Genomic DNA, 15761 nt, shown 5'->3' with positions numbered 1-15761 from the left:
TTCCTGCCTCTAGGCAAGTTGGACCTGTGTGAGGGCTTATGGGTACTTCATCAAGGTAAGATGCAAGAACTTCTTCAGATTCTTTAATATTAAGTCCCAATTCAATGGCCCACCCTTTCAGAAAATGGTTTTTATCTACAACATACAGAAGGTGCTCTTTTCAGAGGTACATCATGGAGCCCATATTGTGAAGAATGAGCGATAACCACTGTGAAATACACAACAGAAATGGAAAAGTTCAATATGAAAAAAATAAGAAGCTATTCATAGATTTGAAGGAGTTTGTGTGCAAGATTATCACTAACAAAGGACAGATGCTTTATTAACATTACAGATATTACACTGTTCTTACATCACTGAAAAGTTCACATCTATTCACACAATGCACATGAATGTCCCATCCTACCAGGTAGTACCTCTAGTAACATTTGTATAAAATGATGAAAAGTTCCAAGAAACAGGAGAACAAAGCAAACAAGACATAGAGTATAAGTTTAAAATGCACTGATTTTACATTAAGATCTGTCTATTAGAATAGCTCACACTGATTTCCTTTTTACTTCAAAGAGTGAGTGATTATTCTACCATCTTCCAGATGGACAGCCTTTGAGACAGGACATGAGGGTTACAACTTTAGCTCCATTAGCCATAAGCTTGGGTGATGATATCAATGTCCTCCATAGGTTTATTATTAAGACTAATTTCTTGCAACAGTGGAAGCACTGGAAAAGTGTTAGCTAATATTTTTAGAGAAAGAGAAATTAATCTAGTAACTAATAAAATTGTAACCTAAAGGCATGGCAAAGTGTGCAGTGTGAAAGATGTGTATCTGTTCACACATTAAGATATACTAATGGGTATGTATGTGGACAAACAGAGAGTGAAATGATTTTTGTCCCTTCATTCATCTGACACATACTTATCAGGGCATCTGGACTGAATACTAGGAGAATCAAAAAGAGATGTGGGTGTTGGCATCAGGGCTCACAGTCAAGTGGATACCTGCTACAGAATGAGGCTTGCTGGATCCCAGGTTGAAAAACGCTTTAGAAATTGAGGAAGACACAAAGAAATGGAAAAATGTTCCATGCTCCTGGATTGGAAGAATAAATATTGTGAAAATGTCTATGCTACCTAAAGCAATCTACACATTTAATGCAATCCCTATCAAAATACCATTCATTTTTCTCAAAGAAATTGAACCAATAATCCACAAATTTATATGGAACCAGAAAAGACCTCGAATAGCCAAAGGAATATTGAAAAAGAAAGCCAAAGTGGATGGCATCACAATTCCAGACTTCAAGCTCTATTACAAAGCTGTCATCATCAAGACAGCATGGTACTGGCACAAAAATAGACACATAGATCAATGGAACGGAATAGAGAGCCCAGAAATAGACCCTCAACTCTATGGTCAACTAATCTTCGACAAAGCAGGAAAGAATGTCCAATGGAAAAAAGACAGCCTCTTCAATAAATGGTGCTGGGAAAATTGGACAGCCACATGCAGAAAAATGAAACTGGACCACTTCCTTAAACCACACACTAAAATAGACTCAAAATGGATGAAGGACCTCAATGTGAGAAAGGAATCCATCCAAATCCTTGAGGAGAATGCAGGCAGCAACCTCTTCGACCTCAGCCACAGCAACATCTTCCTAGGAACAACGGCAAAGGCAAGGGAAGCAAGGGCAAAAATGAACTATTGGGATTTCATCAAGATCAAAAGCTTTTGCACAGCAAAGGAAACAGTTAACAAAGCCAAAAGACAACTGACAGAATGGGAGAAGATATTTGCAAACGACATATCAGATAAAGGGCTAGTATCCAAAATCTATAAGGAACTTAGCAAACTCAACACCCAAAGAACAAACAATCCAATCAAGAAATGGGCAGAGGACATGAACAGACATTTCTGCAAAGAAGACATCCAGATGGCCAACAGACACATGAAAAAGTGCTCCACGTCACTCGGCATCAGGGAAATACAAATCAAAACCACAATGAGATATCACCTCACACCAGTTCAGAATGGCTAAAATTAACAAGTCAGGAAATGACAGATGCTGGCGAGGATGCGGAGAAAGGGGAACCCTCCTACACTGTTGGTGGGAATGCAAGCTGGTGCAACCACTCTGGAAAACAGCATGGAGGTTCCTCAAAATGTTGAAAATAGAGCTACCCTATGACCCAGCAATTGCCCTACTGGGTATTTACCCTAAATGATCCGAAGGGGCACGTGTACCCAAATGTTTATAGCAGCAATGTCTACAATAGCCAAACTATGGAAAAAACCTAGATGTCCATCAACAGATGAATGGATAAAGAAGAGGTGGTATATATACACAATGGAATACTATGCAGCCATCAAAAGAAATGAAATCTTGCCATTTGCGTCGACGTGGATGGAACTAGAGGGTATCATGCTTAGTGAAATAAGTCAATCAGAGAAAGACAACTATCATATGATTTCCCTGATATGAGGACGTGTAGATGCAACACAGGGGGTTAGGGGGATAGGAGAAGAATAAATGAAACAAGATGGGGTTGGGAGAGAGACAAACCATAAATGACTCTTAATCTCACAAAACAAACTGGGGGTTGCTGGGGGGAGGTGGGGTTGGGAGAGGGGGAGGGGGTTATGGACATTGGGGAGGGTATGTGCTATGGTGAATGCTGTGAAGTGTGTAAACCTGGCGATACACAGACCTGTACCACTGGGGATAAAAATACATTATATGTTTATAAAAAAAAAATTTGGAAGGGGAGGCGAACCATAAGAGACTATGGACTCTGAAAAACAACCTGAGGGTTTTGAAGGGTCGGGGGTGGGAGGTTGGGGGAACAGGTGGTGGGTAATAGGGAGGGCACATATTGCATGGAGCACTGGGTGTTGTGCAAAAACAATGAATACTGTTACGCTGAAAAAATAAATAAATTTAAGAAAAACAAAACAAAACAAAACAAAAAAACAAACAAAAAAACAAAAAAACAAAACAAAAAAAAAGTCTTTAAATGTCATCGTCTTTCTCAATCTTGGAGAGTATTTTCTAAGTCCCAGAAGCCATCGTCATTTACCCTGTGTGGCTCCTCCAGTGTATTCTTTTTCTTTTTTAAAAGTTTTATTTGTATAAGTAATCTCTACACTCAATATGGGGCTTGAACTCAAGACCCAAAGATCAGGAGTCACATGCTTTTCTGACTGAGCCAGCCAGGTGCTGATTTATTTTAAAAAGTGTATGTTTTATATATTATTATTTCTACTGCTGTTAGCTTGAAAATAGCTTTTTATCCTGCGATGAACCACATCTCAAATGCACAAGCTTTATGTGTGAAGTATTATTTTTCACTTATTAAAAGAATATTGAAACCACATCTGTAAGACCTTTCTTTGAAACAACACATAACAGACAAGTGTTCTAATCTTCTAAAGCTAACATTGCTATAGGAAAGACATCTTTAACTTCCTCTAATTTCTCTTGGAGAGTCATTATATAGGGAAAACCTGGACACTGGACTCTAAAAACTTCCTCTTTTTCACTAATCTGAAGGCATTCAGGGAGGTCACTAAAGCAAGAAAAAAATATCCTACAGTAATATTTCATTAGGGTCTACCTCTTGGTTCCAAATCACTTCCTTGCTGATTATTAGAAATCAAACTTTATTCCATCTAAACTTAAAATTTCAAAACAAATGTGGATGACAATGATGGGAATCACTTGTCCTAGACCAACATTCTCACTAAGAACATAAAGAAAAGCTAGATAAAATACATATATAAAAATCAAATTAAAATACACATTTAAAAAATCAATTTGGGGCACCAGGGTGGCTCAGTCAGTTAAGCGCTGAACTGATGATTTTGGCTCAGGACATGATCTGAGAGTTGTGAGATCAAACCCCATGTCCAGCTCCATGCTGGGTGTGGAGCTTGCTTAAGATTCTCTTTCTCTCTCCATGTGCCCCTCCGTCCCCTCCCTCCCTTTTTAAAGAAAAAAATAATAATAATCAATTTGAGGAGGTGAGAAAGTGGACTGGCCATGATAGACCAGATTTCCCACCTGTGGTCATCTCCCCAGAACATATTTCCTGGCAGTGTGGTACGTGATGTGAAGGAGCTGGGTGGAGAGGAGCTGCTAAGAATACAGACCCCAGTAGAGCTTGAGGCAAAACTGGAGTTTGGGGAAGTCAAGGAGTCCTAATATGAGAGGTCAAGATTTCAGAGAAAACAAATAGTGGGGAAGTGAGCCATACAATGTTCATTTGCCCTCAATACATTTACTGATTAAGCCACATAGAGAAGAAATTAAAAAGCAGTCATAAAAATGGCTTAAAAAGAAGAGCAAAACTGTTGGCCATTTTCCAGTCAAAATCAAACATTTATAAATTATAAAATTATAAAAACTAGAGTTCAGGATCTTTTTAGAGTGGCCCTGGGAAGCATCCGAGGACCTCAGTTGAGACCCTTGGGGAGGTATGCCCTGGAGGAGGAGAAAAACAGAGCCCAACAGTACCTCAGGAAGATTGAACACCAGACCACACCAGCTGTGACATCCAGATATGAGAGACAACATCACCTGAGGCCTCTGCAAGTTTCTGCACATAATCAAAATTATCAGGCACATCAGAAAATGGGGCCTATCAACAGAACAGGCAATAAAACTGGTGCCACATATAGCCAGCTCCTGCAGCTATCAGCCACATTTAATAATTAATGTGTTCAAGGAAATAGATTGCAAGATGGAGAAGTTCACCAGAGAACTAACTTAGAAACAACCAAATTAAAATTTTAGAGATGAAATTAAGAACTCAACAGATGGCTTTCGGAGATAACTGGACACAGATGAGGAGTGATGGTTTGCTGAAAGGTAGGCTGGAAGCCTTTCCACTGACTGAAGCTTGGAGTAAAGTAATGTCAAAAAGACCACAAGCATATGGAACAAATGGAATGTAGGAGAAATGTTTAACACGCATGTGACTGGAGTATTAGAAAGTGATGAGGGAGAAAGAATGGTGCAGAAGCCAGATTTAAGAAATAGCCGACATTTTTTTTTTTTAACCTGATGAAAGGTATCAAAGTACAGATGCAAAATTGCTACAAACCCTAAGCAGGATAAATGCAAAGAAAACCAAAACAAGGGTGTTTTGGGGGCACTGCAGGCTTCACTTCCTTTGGACTTTCCTGAGCTTAGATGCCTTCAGAAAAGTTTTAATGAGCAATGGGCATCCTGTAGTCATAACAGACTTTTCTGTAATGGAATTCACTCACCTTCCTCCCTCCTGGGCTTCCATGATTCCACATGGTCACCTGGCTTCACCTCTTAAAACTGTAGTCAACAGCGAAAGGAGATGGGATGAGGTTCACAGACATCACAAGAAGTTTCACGGGCCCTTGTTCTCCCCTTCTCCTCCTGACTGCACGTCCTCCCCCGGGTCTTATAATTCTAAGCCATGGAGCATACTTTGGTGATGTTTGACCTGCCTTCAGGACTTGTACAGCAGCCCCTTCATTTCTGGGTAACACATCAGCACAACCAGATATTACAGTCCCATCGCATTTGACTCAATCACTATGTGTCTTGGATTTCCTGAGATGACTTGGTACCAGTTCTCTTAAAAACAAAGGCAAAGAAACTAGTCTGAGAGGGCTACATACTCTAGGATTCCAACCGTATGACTTTCTGAAAAAGGCAACCGACGGAGACAGGAAAAGTGTTGGTAATTGCCGGGGGTTAGAACATAGGGATAAGCAGGTGGGGCACAGAGGATTTTTAGGACAGTGAAAATATTTTATGTGATACAACAACAGAGGATAAGTGCCACCATACATTGCTGAAAACCTACAGAATGTACAACACCAAAAGTGAACCTTAATATAAACTATAGACTTCAGCTAATAATAATATATCAATATGTTTTTAACAATTGTAACAGGTGTACCATACTAATGAGAAGTGTTAATGATAGGAAAAGGAATGTGTATGTATGTGTGGGGGGGGGGGGCATATGGGAACTGTGACTTCTGTCCAATTTTTCTATAAATTTAAAATTATGCTACATGATGTGAGTCAGAGAATGACACATACTATATGATATTATTTATATGTGGAGTCTAAAGAAATGAAAATCATGGAAACACAGAGTAGAAACATAGCTGTCAGAGGCTGGGAGTGGGGGAAACGGAGAGATGTACCAGTCAAATTGTACAAACCTGTAGCATCAAGATGAATAAGTTCTGGGAATCTAACATACAGCATGCTGATTATAGTTAAACTATTGTATTATATGTTTGAAAGTTGTTCAGATCTTAAGGGTTCTCATCACAAAAAAGGAGGAGTAACTATGTGGGGTGATGGAGGTGTTAACCAACCTTATTGTGATAATCATTTTGCAATATACATATATCCAATTGCCAAGTTGTAAACTGTAGACTTAAACACTGTTATATGTCAGTTCTATCACAACAAAGCTGAAAAGATATTTTTAAAGCTGCTCTAAAAAAATAAAGTCTATTATTTATTTTTTTAAAGAAAAGGAAAAACAATTCTAACATTACTCTCACTCTGAGCCCTTATCTTCTCAACTTCTAAGTTAAAACTGAAACTCCGTAAGTTCTACTGCTGTATTTCAATACTGACTACAGAAGTGCATTTGATCATAGTTGGAATCATTGCTCTGGGATCTCCATCTTCAAGAGCTTTACATAATCATTACAAACATACTATGTGGAAAGAGCAGTATCTTCTCTACCATGACCTTGTGACAATCAAAGGAGATAAGGTCAATACCACAGTGAGGTATCAAAGCATTAGTTTTCTTTGTTCTTTTCCTAAAATGTTGCTTACAGGGAACACTCAAAAATAAATGTGTAAGCTCTCCTGATCTTCAGATTCCTAGTCTTGAAATAAATGATGCACAATTTCTATTAAAAATAATTTAGAAGTTTGGAAATTTCCAAGTTAGAAATACCCATCCTTTAAGAAGCAGCTTCACCAACAGGGTTTTGAGGGCAGTGAAACTATTCTGTATGATCCTATAATGGTGGATACATCTTCACACATTTGTTCAGATCCACAGATGTACACGACCAAGAGTGAACCCTAATGTAAACTAGAATGTTTCAGTGATAAAGAAGTCAGTATAGGTTCACTGATTGTAACAAATGTACCACTCTGGATGAGGGGGTTGATATTCATGAGGGGTAAAGCTGCACATGTGTGAAGGCAGGAGGTATATGAAAAATCTCTGTACCTTCCTCTCAACTTCATTGTGAACCTAAAACTGCTCTAAAAAAAATAAGTCTTTTTAAAAATTAAACATTTAAATTAAAAAGAAAGTAATTCAGAAGCTCTTGATTCATGAACTTCTTGAAACATCCCTCGGGGCTATGAGATATTCTTCCTTCTGAAACACTTGGCATTGAATCTATCTCTGCTCTGGGTACCATAATGGTTTGTTTATGAATCTAAACTTACTCCTCCCACTCATCTTTGTCTTAACCTGCACCCAGCACCTTGCATGACACACAATAGTTGTATGTGAAATGTTTACTGAACAAACAAAAAAAGGAAATAGAGAAATTCATCCCAGAGAACATAAAAATTGAATATTCTAATGTACCTGTATATACCTAGATTGGTTAATTGAACTATATATCCATAAAACAAGACTTTGCCTGCCTGGCTATCTATCTATCAAAACTTTGCCTACCCTTTATGGTTTGCTTAACTGACAAAAGTTAGTAGTATATTAATATGTATCTTGGAAACAGACAGGGAGATAGATAGTCTAGACAACTCTAGTTCTGCTGAGAACGGTCTATAAACATGCCATTACTTCCAGAGCAATGCATTTCCTATCGTTCAGCTTGCCCAGTGTTGCTTAGACACTTGCTTCACTTTTAAAAATAAAAGGCAAACAACATTTATTGGCCCACCCTTTCACTACAGTAGATAACTCCTAGAAAGAAAGAAAAATTGGACCAAATGAATTTCACAATATTCAGGTTATTTTTTTTAAGTGGGAGGTTAACTGGAAAAGCTATCTACTTAATCTCATTTATTAAAAATGTAACAGTAGTGCGTCTGCTGCAGAATATATATGGTTTTGATGCTCACGAATTTTTCTCGGGTCTTACAACACCTCAGACCATTTTAATATCATTCGTCCCCTCTTGAGGGATCAAAGTGAATTATTTTAAATAATTATTTTATTTTTTTCTTTTTTAATTTAATTTTATTTTTTCAGTGTTCCAAGATACACTGTTTATGCACCACTTAAATCACTGTCATTTGTATGCCATGTAATTGCAAGCTCTCTCTCACTCTCTCTCACTTTCTCTCTCTCTCTTTAAAATGGAGGAAGGGGTCTGACTAGAGATCTTGATGTATATGAACCAATCTTGGGAAATTTGACCCATACATATCTTAGATGGAAGTGGGTCTATACACTTTTCAAATGCCAATGTCTGCCTAAGGGTGAAACCCAACTCTTTATAAAGGCTTCGGGCCTCAGTCCCAGGAAGGTCCAAGTGCTTCCTAACCATATCCCACTTCCTTGCCTTTTCAAACAGCATACTAGCCCCCCATTCCCCCAATCAGGTCACACACCTGTCTTCCCAACATCTTTTGAGGACTTCCCCATGCTGTCCCACTTGGCAAACACCTGCCTATCTATCAGGCTTCAGACTGAGACCTCATCAGAGAAATCTATTCCAAATGTTGCCAGCTTTCCCAAGAGGGTGTCTGCCAATTAGCAGAGTCCTTATCACTCTGTACATGACTGTCACTTCCTCTGCCTCTTCCTCTGAAGCCTATGACCTCCAGACAGAAATTTTTATCAACTCCAACAGCAAAGCTTAATCCTGGGCAATGAGTAGATCTTAAAGTTATAGGAGTTCATGAAAATCCCTACGATATACAAGTATAAGCACCTCTCTCTAAAATAATTTTGTTAACTATATTCCTATGGAGGCACTTCTTTTTTAGTGTTGGGTATAAATTAGTCTTAGGCACAAGGGTAATGAATAATGTGGAACTGATGTAAGAAAATAAAACCCCAGAATAAGAAATAAATGAACTGAGAAATGATTACAGTCTTTATTCGGTCAACTGATTCATTACTTATCAAGGAAAGGGAATATTACATTTACAATTTACATTTTACAATCCACAGCCCATAGGCCATGTGAACTGAATTCTTTTTTATTCATTTCACCGTTTTGCCAGTGGCCCATCCTCAATTTATGGATGACATGTTTTTTTATTTTTAAGTGAGTCACCCATAAATATAATTTTACCCCAACATAGAAAACTTTATATCATCAGAGGAAAGATGAACACTTTTAATATCTGGCAATGAAAAGAACTGATTTTTGCTACTAATTCTGGAGGGATTATTTCTAACCACAGAACACTGCAATGAAAAGACAGCATCTAAGTCAGCATTTTGGCAATTCCCCACCCTCAGCCTCACCCCCCTCCCTGCAAATCCAGGAGCCAGTGTGCAGCAGTAAAGTACAAAGAAGCCCCCCAGCATACAAGAGTTCCTGCCATCACTGGGCCCACAAATGCCAATGCGTGCTCTTGAAATCTTGCACACTCCACCTGGAGCCAAGACACCAGCCTGCAGCACTTCCTGGGACACTTTTATGCTAATGTACTCCAGCATTCCAACTCTTTCCTCATGGCTAAGCACTTTTTACAGGGAAGGCCTTCTTTCACATTGCAGTTACTTCTGGAGATGATTTTGCTTCTAAATCTGTGAGAATACCCTACTCAGGAAAATCACTTACTTGATACCACACTTTATCCTGCCAAAATAAATAAATAAATAAATAAAAATAAGGCAGTTTATTTACCCCCAGAGTTCAAACTGAAGAGCAAACTATAATCTGAGTAATTTCAGATCTTTTCCTAAGAAACACTAAGGCAGCTCTTTGGGGTCTTGAAAAACTGAACCAAAAAGTTAAAAATCTGTCATTTATATTTATCCCTAACAGTAATGAAACAAGAAATAGCCAATGACTCCACAACTGCAAATAATCTCACCTAAAAATCTTGTGCATTAAATACGTATGTGGAGAAGGTGAAAGGTGAGATGTCTTTTAAACACTAGAGCCATGTCTCACTACTAGCATCACAAACTCCACTCCCTGATTTTTCTTAGCCATTTTCAATATTTAAACTACCAATCAATGCTATAGATTTAAGAAGTCAGTTGTGAGTTTAAACTTGCATGATAAATCTCAAACAGAAACTTACGAGAATGTAAGAACTAATATTAAGATCTTCAGATCAGAAAAGAAAAGAGTTTCTTACCATGTTTATTGATGACACAGGACCAATGCTATTAACGTAGATGTCAACGTCAATTACAGTCGGTTTTACTGTGGAGAAAAATACATGTGTGTTAACACCTTGTGTCAGAGAGATGGAGGAAAGAAGTATTCAACTTCCTTTGACTCATGCACTAACACCTCATGGGTATGTGGGAAAGGAGTGGATTTTTCTTTTGGATTTGCCTTGTAGTTTCAATTCAAACCCTGCCCATCTTCCTTTTTAAAATTCTCAAAGGATGAGAAATGCTTACCTGTATTTAATAAATTCTTGGAAAACAGGACATTTATACCCTGCAAGTTGCCAGGAATAGGTGACTGTAAAGATATCCCACAATATTTGTTAAGCTGATTATATGGCAAAGAAAATATAAGATGATAAATGTTAAATGACAGAAAACACTGTATAAGCAACTTATTGCCAACATTTTCTATAAAGCCAAACCTCCCAGTGATGAGTAATATCACAGATGGTTAGCCATCACCTGACTGCTTAACTAATTGTTCTGCCTAACAAAATGACTCAAAGCTAAGACCTGGAGAGCGCATGCATCAAAGAAGAAAAAGGAATGTTGAATATTGTTATTGTAAAACCTAAAGAAACATCATGTATCACAAATTTAAAATCCTATAATTAATAAATGAATAACGCTTTAGTAAGTCAAGGAATTACAGTTTCAACCACGATAGCATAAAATTTATAGGTGAGATATTGTAATCCAACATTGTGCATCAGAGGTAAAATTAGTTAATTTCCCCTTACGGAAAACCAGTTTCTCTTTCCTTGGCAGGGACCAATAATGAGACTGCAGAGCTGGCTAACATCTGAGTCAGAGGTTCCTGCCCTTTGGAAAGAAGGAGGTTCCCTTCTCAACACTTAGCAACTGATAAAGGGAATGACATCACCAATTTTAGAATATTTCTTCCCCAGAGCAACAGGAACAAGACTCTGAACTTTGCATATGAAACAAATCATTTCAGATATAAGAGTATTTGTATCTGTAATTATTTCGATAAGCTTCCTTCAGTTTCACTAAATAAACTATCATTCACAAATTGGACTTCCACACTCTCCTTTCGGAACTATGAGCGACACTTGTGAGCTTACAGTCTCATTAAATTGCATATCCAGCAGTCTGTAGCCCAAGGTATGTTTTCCAGACTTCTATGAAAATGAAAACAATGATTATGAATTTGAGCCAACTACTCTAACATCTGTCAGGATAACCAAGTTATATTAGCTTCAAAGAGCTGTTGGCATTTTGTAAAACAACCCAACACAATTCTATGTATTATGTATATGGTGGTTACATTTCCTAAAAGGACTGTTCTTCATTTTAGACAGATTTTTTAACTACTATAAATAGTAAGTAGCCCATTTCTTCAACTTCACTGGATTCAGCAAGTTTTCTGTTTCCAGATACCACATAACCTTTGGAGATGTCATACAGAAGCCTGTGTTAAGTCAATCAATTGAGAAACTACTTTTTGCAAGAGACTTTTCTGGTTATTTTATGGTATTAGACTTTAGGCTTCCAGAGCTCTTAATCTCATTAAATTAAAAAAAGACCTAGAGACATAAAGCCTTAACAACTTGAAGTAGGAAGTACTAAATCAGTATTAAGTGCATTAGTGCAATGAAAGTCTTAAGGGATAACAGTCTGGAATACACAAACACACACACACAAACACACACTCAAACACACACATACACACAGAGACGCACACATGTGCACACAAAACTAGGGGGGAAATTAACTGTTTCTTTTTTTTAAAGGTTCTATTTATGTATTTGAGAGCGAGACAGTGAAGACAGCATGAAAGGGGAGAAGGTCAGAGGGAGAAGCAGAGTCCCCGTGGAGCTGGAAACCAAATGCACAATTAGATCCCAGGATTCCAGGGTCATGACCTGAGCTGAAGGCAATTGCTTAACCAACTGAGCCACCCAGGTGCCGGGAAATTAACTGTTCTAAGCAAATGCTCTTTTAAGCAGCATCATGCTAAAGTAAACGGAGCTTTTAAGAAAGTGGCTCTGACAATCTATACTTTTAATGCCATTCCGATCAAAATTCCACTGGTATTTTAAAATTTGTATGGAATCAGAAGAGACCTAGAATTGCTAAGGAAATGTTGAAAAACAAAAACAAAATTGGCGGCATCACGTTACCTGATTTCAAGCTTTACTACAAAGCTGTGATCACCAAGAAAGCATGGTACTGGCATAAAACAGACACATAGACCAGTGGAACAGAGTAGAGAGCCCAGATATGGATCCACAACTCTATGGTCAAATAATCTTCGACAAAGCAAGAAAAAGTATACATTGGGAAAAAAAAGACAGTCTCTTCAATAAGTGGTGCTGGGAAAACTGGACAGCGATATGTAGAAGAATGAAACTCGACCATTCTCTTACACCGTACACAAAGATAAACTCGAAATGGATAAAAGACCTCAATGTGAGATGGGAATCCATCAGAATCCTAGAGGAGAACATAGGCAGTAACCTCTTCGATATCAGCCACAGCAACTTCTTTCAAGATATGTCTCCAAAGGCCAAGGAAACAAAAGCAAAAATGAACTTTTGGGACTTCATCAAGATCAAAAGCTTCTGCACAGCAAAGGAAACAGTCAACAAAACAAAAAGGCAACCCACGGAATGGGAGAAGATATGCAAATGACAGTACAGACAAAAGGTTGATATCCAGGATCTATAAAGAACTCCTCAAACTCAACACACACAAAACAGATAATCATATCAAAAAATGGGCAGAAGATATGAACAGACACTTCTCCAATGAAGACATACAAAAGACTATCAGACACATGAAAAAATGTTCATCATCACTAGCCATCAGGGAGATTCAAATTAAAACCACATTGAGATACCACCTGACACCAGTTAGAATGGCCAAAATTAGCAAGACAGGAAACAACGTGTGTTGGAGAGGATGTGGAGAAAGTGGAACCCTCTTACACTGTTGGTGGGAATGCAAGTTGGTACAGCCACTTTGGAGAACTGCGTGGGCGATTCCTCAAGAAATTAAAAATAGAGCTTCCCTATGACCCTGCAATTGCACTACTGGGTATTTACCCCAAAGATACAGATGTAGTGAAAAGAAGGGCCATCTGTACCCCAATGTTTATAGCAGCAATGGCCACAGTCGCCAAACTGTGGAAAGAACCAAGATGCCCTTCAATGGACGAATGGATAAGGAAGATGTGGTCCATATACATGATGGAGTATTATGCCTCCATCAGAAAAGATGAATACCCAACTTTTGTAGCAACATGGACGGGACTGGAAGAGATTATGCTGAGTGAAATAAGTCAAGCAGAGAGAGTCAAGTATCATATGGTTTCACTTATTTGCGGAGCATAACAAATAACATGGAGGACATGGGGAGATGGAGAGGAGAAGGGAGTTGAGGGAAATTGGAAGGGGAGATGAACCATGAGAGACTATGGACTCTGAAAAACAACCTGAGGGTTTGGAAGGGGCGGGGGATGGGAGGTTGGGGAACCAGGTGGTGGGTAAGAGGGAGGGCACGTATTGCATGGAGCACTGGGTGTGGTGCAAAAACAATGAATACTGTTAAGCTGAAAAGAAATTTTAAAAAGTGAAAAAAAAAAAAAGAAAGAAAGTGGCTCTGATAATGGAACCCAGGAAAGAGACTGCTCACAAGTGGCTCAAGGTTTATAATTCAAAGACTCAAGATTAGGCCCTGACAAATGACCTTTGACAAAGGAGGCCAGACCATTCAAATGGTGTTGGGTAGACTGGATATTCGCATGTAAAAGTAGGTTAGACCCTTGTGTTACTAAATACAAAAATTAACTTAAAATGGATCAAAGACCCAAAGGTAAACAAGAAACTACAAAATTCTTAAAATAAAACATAGGAGAAAACCTTCATGACACTGCAGTTGACAATGATTTCTTGGATATGACATCAAAAGCACAGGTAACAAAAAATAAATAAATAAATTAGACTACATCAAAATTGAAAACTTCTGTGCATCAGAAACAGTCAACAGAGTGGAAAGGCAACCCACAGATTGGCAAAGAACATTTGCAAATCACATATCTGATATGTGGTTGATCCACAACATAGAATGAACTCATGCAACTCAACAATGAATAAGCAAAAAACCTGATTTAAAAATGGCCAAGGACTTAGACATTTCTTCAAAGATATACAAATGACCATTAAGCACACGAAAAGATGCTCAACAGCACCAGTCATTAAAGGAGTGCAAATCAAAACCACAATGAGATACTACTTCACCTCCACTATGATACCACTTCACTTCCATGGAAAACAACAAGTGGTGGCAAGGATGTGGAGAAACTGAAACTCTTGCTCACAGTGGGAATGTAAAATGAGACAGCCACTGTGGAAAACAGTATGACACTTCTTAAAAAAAAAAATTAAACATAGAATTACATGACCCAGTAATTCCACTTCTTCTGATAGACCCAAAGGAATTAAAATCAAACATATATTTGTACACCCATGTTTATAGCACTATTATGCACAAAAGCCAGCAAGGTGGAAACAACCCAAGTACCCATGAGGGGAGAAATGGATAAAACAAATGCAGTGTATTCATATGGAATATCATTCAGCCTTAAAAAGGAAGATTTTCACTGTTCTGTTTTCTTTTATGTGATGGTCAGTCACATGTAGCCACAAGACAAAATGCTCAGTATAACAAAGTTCCTTATATTCACAAGTCCTAGAGACTGGAGATATGCCTTGCAAGGTCACATGGGAAAGACACCACCGTGGTCAGAAGACAGAAGCCAGGGAAAGGCAGAGGGAGAAGGCACGTATACCATGATCATAAATGGGGTTTCCACAGAAGAGACATAGCAAGGCAGGATAAACAATTAGGATTGAATAGTTTGAATAATTCATGTGATCTCTGGGGGTTTGGGGATGATTAAGGCAGAAGAATATTGGTTCCTACAGTGTAAGGGCCAGAGAGAGGGACTATGGCTCTGGATTGGTTAGCCTGCATATCAAAGGTATGCTCCTGGCTAGGCCCTATGCTATCTCTAAGAACTGGCTAGGCCCAGAGGAGCAGTCTCTCCTCAAGTTAAAAAAAAAGGATTTTTAAGATATCAAAACATCATAATCTTAAAATTATAAATATGAAATATAAAATTAAAATATGTATGTGTGTTTGTGTATACATATACACAATACAATGACACATTACAACATGGATGAACCTTAAGGATATTATAATAAGTGAAATATGTCAGTCAAAAAAGACACATACATTGTAAGTTACTTCTATGAGGTACATGAAGTAGTAGATTCACACAGAGAGAAAAAAGAATGGAGGTTGCCAAAGGCTGAAGGAGGGAATAAAGGAGGGTGGGTGTTCAATGGGTGTAGAGTTTTAGCACTGCAAGA

The 15761-nt window shown here is 38.2% G+C and overlaps 1 protein-coding gene across 2 annotated transcripts in view; it reads right to left on the bottom strand.

Annotated features, from left to right (window-relative positions):
- The window catches only part of GABRG3 (gamma-aminobutyric acid type A receptor subunit gamma3), a 675960-nt gene that overhangs the window by 615291 nt on the left and 44908 nt on the right, over nucleotides 1-15761 (bottom strand). For both annotated transcript variants that reach the window (XM_046006975.1, XM_046006976.1), the window contains one exon: nucleotides 10323-10390. In XM_046006975.1, coding sequence (XP_045862931.1) covers nucleotides 10323-10390 — 68 coding nt within the window. The remainder of the gene's footprint in view (nucleotides 1-10322; nucleotides 10391-15761) is intronic.

Source organism: Meles meles, chromosome 6 (assembly GCF_922984935.1).
Source record: "Meles meles chromosome 6, mMelMel3.1 paternal haplotype, whole genome shotgun sequence".
Classification (NCBI taxonomy): Eukaryota; Metazoa; Chordata; class Mammalia; order Carnivora; family Mustelidae; genus Meles; species Meles meles.
This window is presented reverse-complemented; position numbering and strand designations above follow the sequence as displayed.